This window comes from Micromys minutus (assembly GCF_963924665.1).
Source record: "Micromys minutus genome assembly, chromosome: 1".
Taxonomy (NCBI): domain Eukaryota; kingdom Metazoa; phylum Chordata; class Mammalia; order Rodentia; family Muridae; genus Micromys; species Micromys minutus.
In genome coordinates, this window is record NC_137969.1 from 126,856,618 (window position 1) to 126,877,080 (window position 20,463).

General features: G+C 34.7%; 1 protein-coding gene across 1 annotated transcript in view; it reads right to left on the reverse strand.

Moving 5' to 3' along the window:
* The window catches only part of GABRG1 (gamma-aminobutyric acid type A receptor subunit gamma1), a gene marked incomplete at both ends in the record, with an annotated part of 84,621 nt that overhangs the window by 25,585 nt on the left and 38,573 nt on the right, over nucleotides 1–20,463 (reverse strand). Inside the window, one exon of the mRNA XM_080941726.1 lies at nucleotides 3,192–3,259. Within this exon, the coding sequence (XP_080797852.1) occupies nucleotides 3,192–3,259 (68 nt within the window). The remainder of the gene's footprint in view (nucleotides 1–3,191; nucleotides 3,260–20,463) is intronic.

A 20,463-nucleotide genomic window follows, 5' to 3' on the forward strand; every position in this document is an offset into this window, starting at 1 on the left:
AGCAAAACTATAATGCTTCTTCACATTAGTTATTTTCAGCCTTCATTATTTCATTATCGAATATTTTCAAAATAAAAATTAAAAAATCTATTAATTAGCTTAAACATTTATGTAGTTAATATCAAAAGCCCTACTTTTGAAAATAGGGATATGATATTTCAAACTGATTCAATCCTGAAACACAGGAAAGAAATCTGTAATTAATTGTGAAATGAAGTTTTAGGTTTATAATGTGCAACTTAACACAGGCAATTTTCAAAGGAAAAATAACATTTATTTGTTGAGTCATGGCTCGGGGGTTAAAAGCACTGACTTTTCTAGAGGACCAGGGTTCAATTCCTAGCCTCCACATGGCAACTCACAGCTGTCTGTTCAAAACACCAGTACAGATAAAGTAAGAGTAAATCGAGATAACATTTTATAACAAAGCAAAACTGGTCGCATAAAGCAGATATAACAGTGCACAAACACTCCCATGGCAATGAATGGGCAATTAGTGAAATAAGAGTCAAGCTGTGCTCCTGTCTGCAGAGCATCCTGCTGTTCCCCTGCTTGACTAAACTCACAGCAAAGCAATTCTGTTCACTTCACGAATTGTGAGCTCTATTTGTCCTAAATTCCCTAGTTAAAATTGTCATCTACACAGGCTTTTTTTTTTACTAGCCCCTTTTGTAACTGTGAGTTTTTGATTGACTTTGTTTTCTGCTTTGTTTGTTCGTTTTTCTACAATAAATTCTATGTTCTTTACCATGGAGGTTATTTTTTCTTTCCCACATATTTTGGCTGTCATTAGATTCAATAGCAATTTCATTGAATTAGCATTGAAGAAAGAGGTTTAGAGAATTCTTAAATTCCTGAGTATGGACTTGTCTGTTTCCTGAGTGTTATCCCAGAAAAAAATATCATCTTTCAGGCCATTCCAATGGGTCACCATATTATCATCTTAAATTTTATTTAACAGCAGCCTGTTTATACTCAATTACTTTAAGGTAACTAGTAAGTCAGTTATGATATAGCCAAAATGTTGCCATCACATCCAGCAGTGTAGACAGCTGTGGAAGTTAGTATTAGCCAGGAAAATAACATATTTGAAAAAGGAATTTTCATTTTTATTTTATTAATGTTTTGTTTGCATGCATGAATATATATATATATATATATATATATATATATATATATATATACATGTATGAATATATGCATTCATGTATTTACATATGTATGTATGTATGTATGTATGTATGTATGTTTTTTAGGCACTCCATGTGTGCAGCTTCCCTAGAAGAGGGCATCAGATACCCTAGCATGTGAGTTACAATGAAAGTGAATTTTTATATGAGTGTTGGGATCAAACCCAGGTTTTCTGGGGAGGCAATCATTGTCCCTAACTGATGATCCAGAAGAAAGTGAGAAATGAATTATGGTAAAGTATGAGTTGGATGACTAGATTCAGATAAAAGTTAATATATCATGATAGTGTCCCTAGGAACAAATGATCTAGGCACTTAAATCACTTGCACAACACTTGATCAGCATGAATTCAATTCCTACTATATACTGTGTAGACAATCAATTAAGGGCTATAATAAGAGAAAATATCCCTTCTAATTTTCAGAGTCTCTTGGATTGTGTTATATACTCCTCAAATTCATATTGAATTCTACTTTTTCATTACCTCAAAATGTGACTGCATTTGCCAACAGGAATTGTTAAGAAAAATACTACTTGAAAAGAAAAGTTTTAATTTCCGTCCTAGTCCAATAGGATTTATAACTAGAATATAACATTAAGATACTGAAAATGGGGTTAGAGAGATGGCTCAGTGGTAAGGAACATGTACTGCTCTTCTACAGAACCAGAATTCAGTTTAAACACCAACACTGAGCTACTGAAAACAATTTACAACCTCCATTTTAGAAGCATCTGAAGTCTTTGGCATCCAGGGTACCTACACTTAAGAGCATACAATCACAGACACACACATGCATTTTTAAAATTTAAACTTTTTATTTTTTAACACACCTGAATACTGCGTTCACATTAAAGTATACAAATAATTTTATAAGGAACGACAAAAACTTAAGAACATGGAGAATGAGACACCAGGAGTAGGTAAGCCTGCAGAAGTGCTTAGAACCCAAGGAAAACAACAATGTACACAAAGAACTGGAACTTCTCTCTTCCACCATTGTGAAGTGAATTCCTCTCACAACAGTCTCTGTTTGGTTAGACACCCTGGAAAACTAATCTCTGATGGCAGTGTTAGAGGAACTACATACTACACTATATTACTGACCCCATCACATGTACACAGGACTAGGAGTACTAGAGTGGGATTTAGTGGCTTCCTAGAAGCTATAAATAATTATTATTTAATAAATAAAAGCAATTAAAATAAAAGCCTTTTTAATAAATAAAAGCTTATTCTTAGTAACTTTAATCACAAAATTGCTAACATAAACTATGTTTGTTTTTCTACCAAGCCTTCATAATTTCAGTCTGTTTTCTCATTGGTCATTCTCATTTTATTAGATTTCAGCAGAGATCTGCTCTTAATGAATTGGGTGATAATTATTTATGGACTAGAAGGTGAACCCAGTGGAATAAGGTGTTACTAGTTCTTCCATAAGGAGTGCCTTAGCTCTGCTGCCCTATAGTTCTCCTAGTTTGTTTTTGATAGATGTCATAAAGACCACAGGTAATAATAAACAAAACAAACAAACAAAAACCTTGAGGAAGATTGTGTTTATCTGGTTTACAGGTCAAGGTTCATCATGTGGCAAGTCTTGGCAGGAGTTCAGGCAGGCCACAACATTTTAAAAAGCATCCAAAGCACTGACCTTGGCTGGCTACTGCTTACTGGCTTGCTTTCCCGAGCTGAGCTGCCTCATTCTGTTTTCTCAAACAACCCAGCAGCTCTCTGCCCAGGTGTGGCACTATCCACAGCAATTAGAAAAATTCCCCAAACAGTTGCACTCAGGACAATCTGATGACTGATTTTCTCTCTTGACTGAGGTCAGCTCCACCCAGATGAACTTACTCTATGTCAAATTGTCAGCCTAACCAAGATGATAGCAATTTCAGTCTTAAAACATAGTTATTTTACAGACCACCATCTGAATTCACACATTCCCTCATGCTGCTACGAGGCACCTACTCATGAACCCTGCACTGTGACCATTCTTACTCACCATGTTGATGGGGTCAACAGGTCCAATGCTGTTTACATAAACATCAGTTTCAATTACTGTGGGTCTCACTGGAAAGTAGCACAGAATGGTTAATGATCTCAAGGATTGAGAGAAACCTTAAATTTAGTTTTGCATTATTTTATTTATATATTTCAGAAATAACCTATCTCATTATGAAATACAGGAACAAAAATTTTTACAAAATCTGAAAATAATCTCAATTTGAAATCAGTTATATGAATATAAATCATAGAGTTAATATTTCATGGGTACAATCTAAAAAAATAAGCATATCTAAAATTGTTCACCAAAAAATATTGTTCACTGATATTACAATTTTAATTCCAAAAAATGTTTATCACACTTTTTCTGAGTTAGTTCTAGGCCTTTAGGATTTGACAATATTTTTATATATAAACAATATATATTTCTATTTATATATAAATAATATATATACTTAAATTTAATGAGTCTTTTGTTAGTGAGTATATAGTAATCTTGTTCTCATAGGGTAAAAGAGAAAGATGTTGACTTTGAACTTTTGCTGTTTTCAAAGTGGCTATAGAATCCAGGATGGCTAATTTAAAGATACAATGTGAACACACTAAATATAGAGTCGAGATGAATCAGAATAAGTGTCTACTAATTAGAGCCACTTTGGGCACATAGTGAAACTCTAGCATACATATTGAATGAGGTAATATAAGAAGCTGCTTCCAGACATGAGTCACATGAGGATCTTAACAAACATTCATTCATTCCTTACTTTATGTATTTGTAAAAGTGTTAATTTATTTAGTTGATACCCACTTTTACTGATCACTGGGGAGATGTCTCTATTGTCCTCATCTATTTTGCTTTGTGTGTTGCCAAGAGGGGGTTCTCAGGTAGTCTTCAGAGAATATATCTGATTTTGCAAATTCTATCATAATATACATCAGTGGTCTGCATTTTAAATTGTTATAAAATGATACAATTTATAATTAAAATGTACTCACTATAGTCCTATATCTGATGGGGACTGAAGTCATTTGTTCATATTAAACCCCCCACTAACAAGATTTCACAAAATATTGACAATTTTTTTTTGCCATAGAGAATACTTTTATATAATTTCTTTAATTCTACTCATCATGTGCATAATAATACATGGAAAGGACCATTTTGTTTTGGTTCATTGGATTCTAGTTGAGAAAACACAAAACATAGTCACAAAGTCGACATGAGAGGACAAGAGTGGCAAGTGACAGATGCAGCTACTTAACAGCCAACCATTGATCTGAGGTCAGAATGCCTACGGAAGAGTGAGGAGAAGGACTGAAGGAGCTAAAGAGGATTGCAACACAATAAGATCAGCTTTCAACTAACAGGAACACCTGGGAGCTTCCAGAGTCTAATCCACCAACCAAAGAGAATACACAGGATAGTATGTGTCCCCGGGCATATTTGTAGCAGAGGACTGCCTTGTCTGGCCTCAGTGTGGGAGAATGAACTTAAGTCGGTAGAGACTTGGTGTCCAAGGGAAGGAAGAAAAGTGAAGTGGAGAGACCATCTTTGAGGCAAAGAGGAGAGGAGATGAGATGAAGAATTCTGAGATTGGGGAGACAAGGATGGGAGCAACATTTGGAATGTAAATAAAAAGACAGTTGCATGAAGATGATATACCATGTCTACCAGAGAACTCGATGTAGGAAATAAATGGGGAAAGCTACCTTGTAGTTAGAAGATTGTCTGTAATCACAGCATGGCTGGAGGCATGTTGTTCAGTTCACTGTTCTACCACTGTAAGCCTTTTAAGCTTTCCCTTTTTAACCTCAAGCTGCAAAATTTCAGTGGAAATTTGTAGGCATTTTTGCAAAACTGTACTCACAAAGACAAGACAATGATTAGCATGTGAAGGAGAGGAATCACTGATTTGATACATATGTTTGTTTCTGTGTCCCCTCTGATAAGAGCTATTGACTGTTATACCTATTTACCTAACCAGAAATATAAATAAATCATTTTGAATTATCATAAAATAAAGTTGAATTTCCAGACTAAGATTGGATAAGAAAAGGTAATTTAAATTGCTAGCCTCCTGTGTCTGACTTAAGTAGAAATAGGTCACATGGTTTAGAGATTTGGAATCTATATGAGACTAATGAAATCTAAGAAGAGTGCCTTTAATTGTCATTTCTGCTAACTATTTACTGATGGCAATAAATAGATAATTAAGCTAATTACAGCTAAGATTTAAAAGATAATTTCTATGAAGCCAATTAACAAAAATATAAGCGGTTTCTCAGTTGAATTTGTAAATATACTTATTGCTGTTTCTAAGCAATTACAACTGATCTAAACACAAAACTCTTTCACAATCAGATTTTTCATTTATACTCATAAATCAGCAAATATTTGGTTTCTGCATTTAATGCACAACACTTAGTGCCTAGTAAAAACAAATGACTGTGGGGTATTTATTTTTGCAAGACATATTTATCACATTAAAATGTAGGAACTTCTACATATTAATCAGTTACCCTGACTCTATAATATCAATATTTCTGAACTAATTATTAGATGAAACTGTGAACATTAGTCAAATATTAGCTCTGGGTGTCAGCACAGTCTATATAACATTTGGCTACAGGGAGAATTGCTGATCAACATATAAAAGCAAGGCCTCTGAGGGTCCCACAGAGGAAGGATCATTCTCAGTTCAAGACAAAATATTTGCTGTTGATATAGATGTTTCATGGCTCATTTTAATAGTTTCTTAAGAGGCAAATTACTGGTTAATTGTATAAGGAAACTACATTTGGATAAGAAATGTGCAATGTATTTTTCAGAATTGTGTTTTCATAAGACCAGAAAAGGGGAAAGATATTATGAGAAAACAGTATCCATGTTTGTTTATAGAACATGGACTATTTTTAGTTTTTCCCATTTGTTCTCAGTGGTGACAAATATATTTCATTAACAATGATGGGATACATTTTGTAAACTATATATATATATATATATATATATATAATATAGTTTATATATATATATAATATATATATATATAGTTTGGTAACATTAGCCATCTAGTATTTAGTTACGATCTTTATTAAACTGTAGTCCTTCATAAGATGAGGAAATATGAATATGAAAATTGAAGAAGATGTTTCACAGTAATTTGAAAACTAAGCTTAATGGGTATAAGGTACAAAACATAGAATTAAGGGAAACCCACACAATTCTGTAACTTCTCTATCACAGTGACCCATTGCCTCTATGACTGACTTATGAGAAAATATCTTCTGGAAATCATGTTATGCAAAGTGGGACAACAGCAACATTCCTGTGATATTTAGGAAGAAAAACATCCCAGATCAATATGAGACAAAAGCAATTTAGAGGGAAATGACAATTGGCCTCAGAAGTTATTTCTTAAGAGTCAGCACAGATTCTGTTTAACCTGTCAATATGCACAGGAAAAGATCTTCCCCATAACCATCTAACAATAACAAGAGAGACACACGCTGACAAGAAACTAGAAGGCATTGTATTATTTCTCTAAGGTCTCTTCCTGAGATGTGGCTTACATATTCTTTTCTGGTTTGATATAACATTTATTTATTTTCAGGGATTATAACATAATTACATTTCTTCTTTCCATTTATTCCTTCTAAGACTTTCATCTGCCCAACATGTTTCTGTAGATTTATGTTAAGTTGTTACATGACTGGACATGGGGAGGTAGGCAGAGAAAAGGGAGGAAATTGGAAGGGGAGGGAGAGAGAAGAGGGAGATCAAGATGGCGCCTAAAAAGGGAGATCTGGACCCCGATGAACTTCATTGGCTCTAGGTAGATATAAGTAGTTTAAGTGATTTTATAGATCACTTATCTCATATAGAAGGGCAGTTTGTATCTTTGTCCATTTGATGTAATCTTGTTGTGTAGAAGGTTTGTGGTTTGAGGGTTTGATACATAAACCTGTATGAAAAGCTATCCGGCCTTAGAGTCGTGTCTTTGCTGGGCAGTGGGGTAAAGGAACATGCCAGGGTAGAAGCATCAGGGCGGGCAGAGTGAACTATGTGGGGAAGGAATTCCCTGGAAAAAGCAGCTTGGACCCAGTGAGAGTCGGTGCTCACTCACTCAGTACTGAAAGCGGCACCCATGGAGTGAGACCTCGGGGGCCAATAAAGAGATAACTCAGCTTTTTATTTAATATTTACTGCAACACGTCTCAAATCCATGAATTGTTTTTCTCACTAATTACTATCACATGCATGAATGTATGTGTATATATGTATATCCCTAAATACAATCTGTTCTATCAGTATAATACTGCCTGTATGTAGGTTTTAGAGATGATCATCTGGCATGGGACAACCGCTTTGACTGCTCCTCCTGTGAATGACCACCTCTCCTGCTCCAAGCTTTCCTCAGTTGCCTCTGGTTCTTTGCAAAGGATTACATCCTCACGGACCTTGTAACATATATTTTAGCATGTCGATGTTGGGCTCACATTTGGACTAAATATACTTTGATAAACATACACCAAGAGGGCAAGAGACATCCCAGAAGAAATAAATAGACAAAAGGAATAGAGGTACAGGTTAAAATGACCATCTACATAAAAGAAAGAAAAAAAAATGAATTATATTTAAAAATGGAACTTCAGGGTCTGGCAGTGCGGGTGGGGTGGGAACATATTCATGAAGACAGGTGGGTGGGGAGGAGGTATGGGATGTGGCGTAAGAGGGTGACAGGGGAATAAAATCTTATTTGTAAAAATAATAAAATAAAATATAAAAGGGGGTGGGGCATCTATGGAATGTCTTTTCTCCAGAGTTCTCAACATGCATTTCTTTGTTTCCAGTACATTTCAGACAATTTCGGCAGAATATCAATTTTTTTCAATTACATTGATTTGAATATTTATTTTATTTTGGAATGATTTTGCTTTAATTTGTGAAAGCAGATTACTACTTGCCCACTATATTTTATTATGGCAGTTTGTTTAAATCAAACCTATAATATGGAAGGAAGATTTTACAGTTTTCTATAATTGTCACAAAATACTCTTTAAAGCAATTAAACCACATAATGAACTGAGACATTTTACACAAAAATATAGTTTTTAAAAACTATGTTTATGAATTATATTTCATATAGAAATAACATCAGAAAATCAAATATAGTATTGTTTGCAAATGGCTCTAACCTAGTTCCTTGTAAAGAGCCACATTGTTTAAGGAATTTTAACAATTACTACTTTTACATTTTCATATTCCTTTTTAAATTTAAGTTTTAGTTACCAAATCATGGTCAGAGTTTTATAAAGTTTCCATCACATTTCTTTATGGAATTAAATATCAGAAAATTACTTCTCTGAGGAACTATCTTACAAACATTGTATAATAAGAGAGTAATTTTCAACTCTTTTTTTTTTTTTTTTTGAAATGTCTAACTTTGGTTTGTTTAATGGATTTTTCCCACAAACTGAAATGAGACAGGAACCATAATTTTGAGATAGTTTTCATTATTCATTCATTTACTACCAATTTGGCAAATTCTCAAATTTTGACAAAAAAGGTATTTGTTATTTCACTGATTCATCAGACTGTACACACATTATCAAAATAATTGGAAATGGGATCTGGGTCATCAGTATCAATATATTAGTGTTATCGTTATGGTTCTGATGGTTGTATAGGGAACACACAAAATAACAATAAATACAGATATCTGGTGATAAACTCATATGTTTGTATATAAAAATACTTTGGATGTAAGTGTATAAAATAAAGCAGAGATGAGGAAAAATCTGGGGAAACGCGTGTTTTAAAATATAAGTAAGGTAAAGACATCGATAGCCTTAAGAGAGCTCATAGGACTTACTGAAGAATCACTGAATTATTAAAGACATTGAATTGTGATTGCGCATCTTTCAACAAAGAAGGCTTCATGCCCATCGAGAAGCTTGTACTATCTCACTAAGTTAGAGAAGAACATGAGTTAGTGTGTTGGGATAATCAAGATTTATCTGCAACAAGGAAAATAGCCATTAGTGAAGTTGGATATCCTGAATGAAATGTTCTCAGACATTTGGCACCCCAAAGTTATCTGACAAACTGAATAGAAAAAGCTGATAAGTTTCTATAATAATGTGGATTTCTTCCAGATATCTGTGCAACCAAGGAAGCAGGTTCTAAATACAAGTCCTAGGCCCAGACAACTGAAACGTATCGCTATTGTTGAGGAGAAATAGTCAGTTAAAAGAATATTTCTAAGACACTTCTCAACTCTGAAACTTAGGCAATATTCACTTAATTTTCCATATGGCTGAGAAGAAATTAAAGAAGAATGAATTGTGTGACAAAGTGTTACTTACAGTAATGTTTATAATTCTGTCCAAGTTTCAAGCATTCCCAACAATATGGGGAATGTAGTTGTACAGAGAAAAAAGAAAGCATCTCATGCTACAATACCAAAATGGCTATCTGAGGTAGACAGACAGGGAAAAGCAAAATAAGTGAGAGGGAAAAAGAATGGAGAACAAATTCTCTGAGAAATATCTTAAACATCATCTCACTCTGTCTACAACATTTCTATGATTGACAGAGTAAAATAAGGCTTGTGGTAGGAAAAGTCTGTAACAAGCTTCAGAATGATGTGAAGATCCCACTGAGGAGAATCTGTGTGTCGTCCATCTAAAGGTACTTAAGAATGTGTTTGAAGCTAGAAAAAAATGTGAGAAGAAAGAAATATATGACTAAGTGTGTTATAAAAGAACATTTTTCAAAACAAGATGTTTCTGAGCGGAGACCAATGTCAAGAGTGAAAATAGAAACATGCTTTAAAAATTGAATGAGGAAAAAATAGCAAAGGGGGAATTATATGTTTCTACAAAGGAACAGAATCCAATAATCCGAATGTCATTCAATCCTTGTCCAGCACAAAAGAAACCTCACGATCACAGCTACTAAATCCATTAATGCTATGTGCATCACCACATGAGAACATCAATGTGCTGAAGCTATGGTAAAATATTTACAAATCACAAAATAATTAGACAAAAAAATTATTTCAAAGGTGATTTCAAATCATAATAATGCAACTTGGGGAAAAAATACTTACAAGCAGTAAACTGCAGAAAGCTCAAAGGGAAATACTCAGAGTAGCAGTATTCAAGCAAGAATTCTAGAAAGATCACTATTCACTTTGGATCAGAAATTCACATGATAAGTCTGAGGCACAGTCCCTGTCCTTAAAAGACAGAAGCACATGCCAGTTGCTTGTAAAAAAAAAAAAAGACGGAATCACAGGATGACCAATAGTGTATTCTTTAGAAATTTAGAAATTAGATTATAATCATTATAAACAGAGGTAAACGCATGATAAATACAAGGTAAACAAGAGTGATGAACTTACTGATAATTGAAACCTTGAAGAAACCATTGTATTGGAATAGAAATAGCAATGGAATCATATAAAACAGACCAGCAAACAAACAAGTAAAGAATCAAATTAATCTTGTTGGGATTAAAAACAGAATAATAGATTTTTTAAAACACTCAAGTGTTTGGGGGAAATCTACTTAAACAGAATGATTCTTGAGTATATATTAGTAAAACTATTCCTTCGAAATATTAAAAACCAATTAAAAGGACCCCATCGCAGAAAGGACAGCTTAAAATCAAATCAAGGAATAAAGCATTGAACTGTCACCACACTTTCCAAAGTGAGAACGCTGAGCATGCCAGAAGCACGGTATCCTAGGAGAGGAAACTCAGTGAAGAAAGGGTGCACAGGCTTCTGCATCTATGTGTCCCACACTTAAGATAAAGTCAACAGCAATGGCTTCCCACTCATAAGTGATGTGAGGATAATCTACCCACAGGAAGAATGACTCAAAGCATCAAAAATGACAGGAAAGGTTATTGATTAAAAGAATAATAATGCAGAAACAGGATAAGATATTAAACTCAAATGAAAACTAATTGAAAATACTGTTTTATGTGAGATAACAGAACAAAGCAAGACAAGTAGTTACTGGTGAATATTATTAAATGGGACAACATATTAACTAAGAAAGCAGGGGGTTAATTATCTACATATGCTCAGATAGCATATTGTGAAAACTCATAAAATGATGATCAAAATAAAAAGCATGAAATAGCATAACACATAATGAAGATTTATTAATAAATGTTCCTTGGTATGATGGTTGAGAAAACATTTCTTGTAACATTAACAAATACCTCAGACTAGATGGAGTACATGTAAGGTAAACCACATAGGAAGCATTTTAATTAACTCTTAAAAATCATAAAGTAAGTGTGAACAAATGGAGAATCAGTCCACATACTTCTCTTGGGAAATTCCCTCTTATCAATATGTCAGATTTTTTTCAAGCAAGTTTACAAATACATTACAATTCCCATTAAAAATACCAAAAATTTTAGACAGATATATTGGTACTAAAGTTGGTATATTCAAACTTACATGTATGTAACTCAGGTAACTCTAAAACTCAAAAACACTATAGAATTATGAGATGATAATAGCTTTAAAATATATTATACATTAACAGTATAATAGTTTTGAATACATCTGAGGCTTAGGTCTCAAATTTTAAATGTCATTCCAAAAACCAAATAAAAGTTCAAAAGAACTCAATGTCTTTAGAGGACAAGTGAATTCTAGTTCTAGGTAAAGATGAATAAGAATAATTTTTATATTATATACTATATATATATATATATATACATATATATATATATATATACTATGCTATGATATATATACAATATGTTATAATAATATACTATGTTATGTATATATTATATGCTATTATATTAAAGTATATATAGTATATACTATAATATTATGTTATATAGTTCTAATATATAAAATATGCTAGAAAATGAGGAAAGAAAACAATTAAATTACCATATATAACAAGAAAATAGCTCAAGTAATTAAAATAATTTATGTTATGCTGCCAACAGAATATGAATTTGAAAAATATAGTTAGATTTAGGATTTATACCAAATCCAGGAATTAATTCAAAATATGTGAGTAAACTACATTTGAAGCATAAAATGCACAGGGATACATTAAATTCTAAAACCATATGTACTTATGATGGTTAAATATGAAAACACACTGTAGAGACATTTGAATCATGCTCTAGTGTTGGAAAAAGAAGCTGTAAGATATAAGAAACTATGGGTTAGATGGCAAAAAGAAAGCAAAAGAACTTAATCAATGGAAAGAAAGACAAACTGGCAACATCAGAACCCAGCTCTCCCATCACAGCAAGCAGTGGAATGCTAAATAGTCAAGAAAAAGAAGACTCAGACATGAAATCATACCTCAAGATGATGATGGGGATCTTTGGGAAGAGCATGAATAACTCACCTAAACAAGAACGGGAATAATAACCATAAACAAGTAGAAATTTTTAAAGAGGAAACACAAAAAACAATAAAGAAATCAAAGAACTGGAGGAAAACAGAACCAAAGTGATGAAGGAACTGAAAATGGAAAAAGAAACAATAAAGAAAAAACTAAAAGAGACAACCCTGGAGGTGGAAAAACAAAACAAAACAAAAAAAAAAAAAAAAACCAAAAAACAACAACAACAAAAAAGAAACCAGGAATCACTGATGCAAGCATCTCCAACAGACTACAGGAGATGGAAGAGAGAATCTCAGGGGCTGAAGACAACACTGAAAACATAGACAAAGCAGTCAGAGAAGGTGCAAAAGCCAAAAAGCTCCTAACCCAAAATGTCCAGGAAATCCAGGATACAATGAGAAGAATGAACCTAAGAAAATAGAAATAGAAGAGGGTAAAGAATATCAACTAAGAGGCACAGAAAATATCTTCAACAAAATAGTAGAAGAAAATTTCCCTACCCTTAAGAATGAGAAGACCATGAGCAAAACAGAAGCCTACAGAACTCCAAATAGAGTGGACCAGAAAAGAAATTATTTCTGACACAAAATAGTCAAAATGCCAAGTGTTCAAAACAGAGAAAGAAAACTAATAACATTAAGGGAAAATGTCATGTAACATATAAAGGCAGAACAATCAGGATTACACCTGACTTCACAATGGACACTATGAAAGTTAAAAGATCCTGGACAGACATTTTGCAGAACCTAAGAGAACACACGACCCAGCCCAGGCTGCTATACCCAGCAAAATTCTCAATCACCATAAATAAAGAGACCAAAATATTTCAGGACAAAACTAAATTTATACAATATCTGACCACAAATTCAGCATTATGAAGAATTATACCTGGAGAACCAATACAAGGAGAGAATCTACATAATAGTAAAAACAAGAAAATTACTAAGAAAAAAAGCAAAAGAAGAAAGACACACAGGCACAATTCTACCTCTAACAGCAAAAAGAGCAGTAAACAATAACCACAAAACCACTATTCTTTAATTTCTGTTAATATAAATGGACTCAATTCCTAAATAAAAAGACATAGACTATCAGAATAGATACACAAATAAAATCCAGCATTTTATTCCATACAGGAAACTCATCTCGAAGAAAAAGACAGACAGAAATTAAAAAAATCATCACATCTTACAACAAAAGCCTATACTCAACAAAATCGGAAAATCTGGAAAAAATGGATGAAATTCTAGAGATAAAAGATATAAAGTTAAACCAGGACCAGATAAGCCATCAAAATAATCCCATAACACCGAAAGAAATAGAAACAGTCATCAAAAGCCTCCCAACTAAAAAAAGCCCAGGTACAGATGGTTTCAGGACAAAATTTTATCAGACATGTTTTGATGACCTAATACCAATACTCTCCACCCTATTCCACAAAATAGAGTCAGATAAAACACTACCTAACTCATTCTTAAAGGCCACAATAACCCTCATTTTTAAACCACAAAAAGACCCTACAAGTAAAGAGAACTTCAGACCAATCTCACTTATGAACATTGATGCAAAGATACTCAACAAAATACTCATAAACCGAATCCAAAAACACATCAAAAAGATCATTCCTGAAGATCAAGTAGCCTTCATCCCTGTGATGCAGGGATGGTGAATATATGGAAATCCATCAAAGTAATCCACCTTATAAATAAACTCAAAAAAAAAAAAAAAAAAAAAAAAAAAAAAAAAAAAAAAAAAAAAAAAAACGGTTATCTCACTAGACACTGAGAAAGCATTCGACAAAATCTGACACACCTTCATGTTAAAAGTCCTGGAAAGAAAAGGAATCCAAGGCCCATACTTAAACATAATAAAAGCAATATACAGCAAACCAACAGCCAACATCAAACTTAATGGCGAGAAACTTGAAGCAATCCCACTAAAATCAGGGACTCGACAAGGCTGCCCACTCTCCCCCTACCTATTCAACATAGTACTGGAAGTCCTGGCTGGAGCAATTAGACAGCAAAAAAAGATCAAGGGGATACAAATCGGAAAGGAAGATATAAAAACATCATTCTTTGCCGATGACATGATAGTATACTTGAGTGACCCCAAAAATTCCACCAGAGAACTCCTACAGCTGATAAACAAGTTCAGCAAAGTGGCTGGATACAAAATTAAATCAAACAAATCAGTAGCCTTCCTGTACTCAAAGGACAAACATGTGGAGAAAGAAATTAGGGAAAACGTACCCTTCACAATCGTCAAAAAAACTATGAAATACCTTGGTGTGACTCTAACTAAGCAAGTGAAGGACCTGTATGACAAGAACTTCAAACCTCTAAAGAAAGAAATTGAGGAGGATCTCAGAAAATGGAAAGATCTTCCATGCTCATGGATTGGAAAAATCAACATCTTAAAAATGGCCATCCTACCAAAAGCAATCTACAGATTCAATGCAATCCCCATCAAAATTCCAACCCAGTTCTTCATGGAATTGGAAAAATCAATGTCCAATTTCATATGGAATAACAAAAGACCTAGAATAGCGAAATCCATCCTCAACAACAAAAAAACATCTGCGGGAATCACTATCCCTGACCTCAAGCTATATTACAAGGCAATTGTGCTGAAAACTGCATGGTACTGGTACAGAAATAGGCATGTGGATCAATGTAATAGAATAGAAGATCCAGAAATGAGCCCTCATGTATATGGTTACCTGATTTTTGACAAAGGAGCAGTAAACATTCAATGGAAAAAGGACAGCCTATTCAACAAATGGTGCTGGTCCAACTGGCACTCAGCATGCAAAAGATTAAAAATAGACCCGTTCTTTTCTCCTTGTACAAAGCTCAAGTGTAAGTGGATCAAAGATCTCCACATTAAACCAGATACACTGAAACTATTAGATGAGAAAGTAGGGAAAACCTTAGAACACATAGGTACCGGAGAAAATTTCCTGAACAAAACACCAATGGCTCAAGCTCTAAGGTCAAAAATTAACAAATGGGACTTAATGAGGTTGCAAAGTTTCTGTAAGGCTAAAGACATCGTCAAGAAAACAAAACGGCAACCAACAGAATGGGAAAAGATCTTTACCAACACCACATCAGATTGAGGCCTAATATCCAAGGTGTACAAGTAACTCAAAAAGCTAGACACCAGAGAATCAAATAACCCTATTAAAAATGGGGTACAGAGCTAAACAAATCATTTTCAGTTGAGGAACACTGAATGGCTGAGAAACATCTGAGGAAGTGCTCCACATCCTTAGCCATCAGGGAAATGCAAATCAAAACAACCCTGAGATTCCACCTCACACCAATCAGATTGGCCAAGATCCAAAACTCAGATTACAGCAGATGCTGGCGAGGCTGCGGAGAAAGAGTAACACTTCTCCACTGTTGGTGGGGTTGCAAGCTAATACAACCACTCTAGAAATCTGTCTGGTGATACCTCAGAAAATTGGATATAGTACTACCTGAAGACCCAGCTATTCAACTTCTGGGCCTATTCCCCAGAGACACTTTAATACACAACAAAGATTTATGCACCACAATGTTCATAGCGGCTCTATTTATAATAGCCAGAAGCTGGAAAAAACCCAGATGTCCTTCAGAAGATGAATGGATACAAAAATTGTGGTACACATATACAATGGAATACTACTCAGCCACCAGAAACAATGACTTAACCAAATTCTTAAAAAAATGGCTGCATCTAGAGAATATCATCCTGAGTGAGATAACCCAGTCACAAAAGAACAGACATAATATGCAGTCACTGATAGTGGGATGCTAACCCCAGAGGCTTGCACTCCCCCAGAAACAACTCACAGACTTTATGAAGTCCAAGAAATAAAGAAAACAAAAAATATACATATATTTACAAAACAAGAAGACTTTGACAATTTCCATGTTGCGTTTTGTTTTGCATGTACTTTATGCTTATTGTAACTATTAGGTTTTCAATGCATACTGTCAAGCCCTTGAGAAAAATCAAGTACTTACTAAAAAAATATATTCACATGGTTTTATTTAAAAATTATTTCAATGTCTGAAAAACAGTACTGACAAAAATGTATAATTTTAAGCAAAAAATGTTTAAAATCTGTACATTTATCTTTGTTTTGTAAAATAAAGTCGTTTAAAAAAAAGAATTGATAAATAGGACCTCATGAAATTGGAAAATTTTTGTAAGGCTAACAACACTGTGAAGAAGTCAATATGGCAACCTACAGATTAGGAAAGGATGTTGACCAATTCTTCTTCTGATAGAAGGCTAGTATTCAATATATACAAAGAATTTAGAAAGCTAGAGTATAGAGAATTATATAATCATATTAAGAATGTGGCACAGAGTTAAACAAAAAAATCTCAACTGAGAAATATTGAATGGCTGTGAAGCAACTAAAGAAATGCTCAACATCCCTAGTCATCAGGGAAATGCAAATCAAACCGACCCTGAAATCCAACCTCATACCAGTTAGAATGGCTAAGATAAAAACTCAGGTAACAGCAGATGCTGGAGAAGATGTTGAGAAATAGGAACACTTTTCCACTTTTAGTGGGGTTCTAAGCTGGTACAACCACTCTGGAAATCAATCTGGAGGTTCCTCAGAAAATCAAACATAGTACTACCTGAAATCTCAGCAATTCTACTCCTGGGAATATACCCCAAAGGTGCTTCAACCTATAACAATGACACATTTGCCACCATGTTTATAGCAGCCTTACTTATAATAGCCAGAAGCTGGAAAGAGCCCTGATGTCAATCAACACATGAATGGATAAACAAAATGTGGTACATTTACACAGTGGAGTACTATTCGGCTATTAGAAGCAATGACTTCATAAAATTCGTAGTCAAATAGATGGAACTAGAGACTATTAACCTGAGCCAAGTAAACTAGTCACAAAAGAACACACATGGTATGCACGCACTGATAAGTGGATACTAGCCCAAAAAGCTCTGAATACTCAATATTCAATTCAAACTCTGTGTATTTTAAAACAGTAACAGCCCCTTAGAAATCAAAGTAACAAAACATCCTATTTATTTCTGAGTCCCTATATAAATGTAAAGAGGGCACACAAAATATATTAAATAAATAAATAAATAAATATCAATTAAAAAAAAAAAGTTTTGGAAAGGAACAGCTTGGCCCATCTTCCACCCGGAATGGCAGCTCATAGAGGCTGAGCAACTGGTGAGTGGGAGACCTAGGCTGCAAGGGGAGCAGAGAGATCTCTGCGGAGTGCACACGGAAAGTGTACACCCTACCTTGCCCTGCCCTGCCTTGCCAGATCCAGCGATTGGGAACAGAAAATTAGAACTTCTGTTTCCACCCGGAGGGGACTTCAAGACGCAGAGCGGAGCCTGGCCTATCCCCCACCCGGAAGGGCGGCTCATAGAGGCTGAGCAACTGGTGGGTGGGAGACCTGAGCTGCCGGGGAGCAGAGAGATCTCTACTGAGTGCACAAGGAAAGTGCACCCCCTGCAAGCCCTGCCCTGCCATGCCTGATCCAGCAATCAGAAACAGAACGTTGGAACTTCTGCTCACACCCTACGACACTGAGGCATAATACAGGGCTTGGCCCATCTGACACCTGGACCAGTGGAAAACCAGGGACACAGACCAGATACAAGGGAAAGGCAAGAACATATCACTGACAACAAAATGGCAAGAGGAAAGAGAAAGAGTATATCCCAAGGAAACCAAGACAATCTATCAACACCAGAACCCAGCTCTCCCATAACAGCAAACATCAGAATTCCAAACACTCCAGAAAAAGAAGACACAGACCTGAAATCATACCTCAAGATGCTGATAGAGATACTTAAACAAGAAAGGGAGAAAAAGCAAAAAGATTCAGAAGCTTTTAAAGAAGAAACACAAAAAACACTCAAAGAACTCAAACAACTATAGGAAAACAGAACCAAAGAAATAAAGGAATGGAAGAGGGAAATTAAAACAGAAATTGACACAATAAAGAAAACGCTAAAAGAGATAACCGTAGAGTCAGAACAACAAAAAAAGAAATCAGGAGTCACAGAAGCAAGCATTTCAAATAGATTACAAGAGATCGAAGAGAGAATATCGGGGGCAGAAGACAACATTGCAAACATAGACAAAACAGCCAGAGAAGATGCAAAAAACAAGAAGCTCCTAACCCAAAATGTCCAGGAAATACAAGACACAATGAGAAGACTGAACCTAAGGATAATAGGAATAGAAGAGGGAGAAGAGTATCAACTAAGAGGCACAGTAAATATCTTCAACAAAATCATAGAAGAAAACTTCCCTACCCTCAAGAATGAGATGACCACGAGCATAAAAGAAGCCTTCAGAACTCCAAATAGGTTGGACCAGAAAAGAAATACCTCCCGACACATAATAGTAAAAACATCAAGCCCCCAAAGTAAAGAAAGAATACTATAAGCAGTAAGGAAAAAAGGTCAGGTAACAAATAAGGGCAGACAAATCAGACTAACACCCGATTTCTCAACAGAGACTATGAAAGCTAGAAAAGCCTGGACAGACATCATGCACTCCTTAAGAGAGCACAAGTGCCAGCCCAAGCTGCTATACCCAGCAAAACTATCAATCACCATCGATGGAGAGACGAAGATATTTCAAGACAAATCAAAATTCACACAATATCTGAGCACAAACCCAGCACTACAATGAATTATAGATGGAAAACACAACACAATGAGGAAAAATACAGCCTAGTAAAAACAAGAAAACTCCTAAACAAGAAAACTAAAAGAAGAAAAAAACAGAGACACAACTCAACCCAAAAAAGCAATAATGGCAGGAAACAGAAACAACTATTTCTTGATATCTATTAACATAAATGGTCTCAACCCCGGAATAAAGAGACATAGACTATCAGATTGGATACATAAACAAAATCCAGCCTTTTGCTGCATACAGCAAACTCATCTCAGAGACAGAGACAGACACTATCTCAGAGTAAAAGGGTGGGAAAAAAACTTCCAAGCAAACAGCTCCAAGAAGCAAGCTGGAGTGGCTATTCTAATATCGAATAAAGTAAATTTCCAACCAAAAGTTATCAAAAAAGATAAGGAAGGACACTTTTTACTCATTACCGGGGAAATCTGTCAGGAGGAACTCTCAATCCTTAACATATATGCTCCAAATAAAAAATCACTCCAAATAAAAAAGCACCAATATGATAAGATTGTTGAAGAAAGAGACTCAGAATTAGGACTTTATAAAACTAGAGAACAAGAACAGTCATCAGTGAAGGCTGCTTTGGAGGCTGAACTAACTGATATCAGAAATGAACTTGAATCCCTTCAGAAGCAACTTGAAGTAGATAGAGAAGAAAAAGAGAAACTAAAAATGGCAAAAGAAAATACAGCTATTCCCAAAGATAAAAAAGACAAGAAAATACAGGCATCTTTACTGGAATCATCTGAAGCTACTAGTTGGAAATTTGATTCTAAAACAACTCCTTCACAAAATATATCTTGGCTTTCCTCATCAATGGATAGTGGCAAATCCAAAGATAACAGAGATAATCTTTTGGACACCAGCCCAAAGAATTTTATCTACAACAGTTACAAAGGAATATACAGTGAAGACACCAACTAAAAAGAGCCTATATCAAAGAGAAAAGAAGTATATACCTCCTGGAGGAAGTAATTAAAAGGGAAAAAGAGTCTTTGAATTTGATGTTAATTCAGATAGTTCAGAAACTACTGATCTCCTGAGTTTGGTTTCAGAGGAAGATATATCAAACAAGCTTTACAATAATAAGCCTCCAGATTCTATTAGTAAAAACCCCCAAACAGACTCCTTTATCTCTATCAACTCCTGCATCTTTTTACAAACTTTG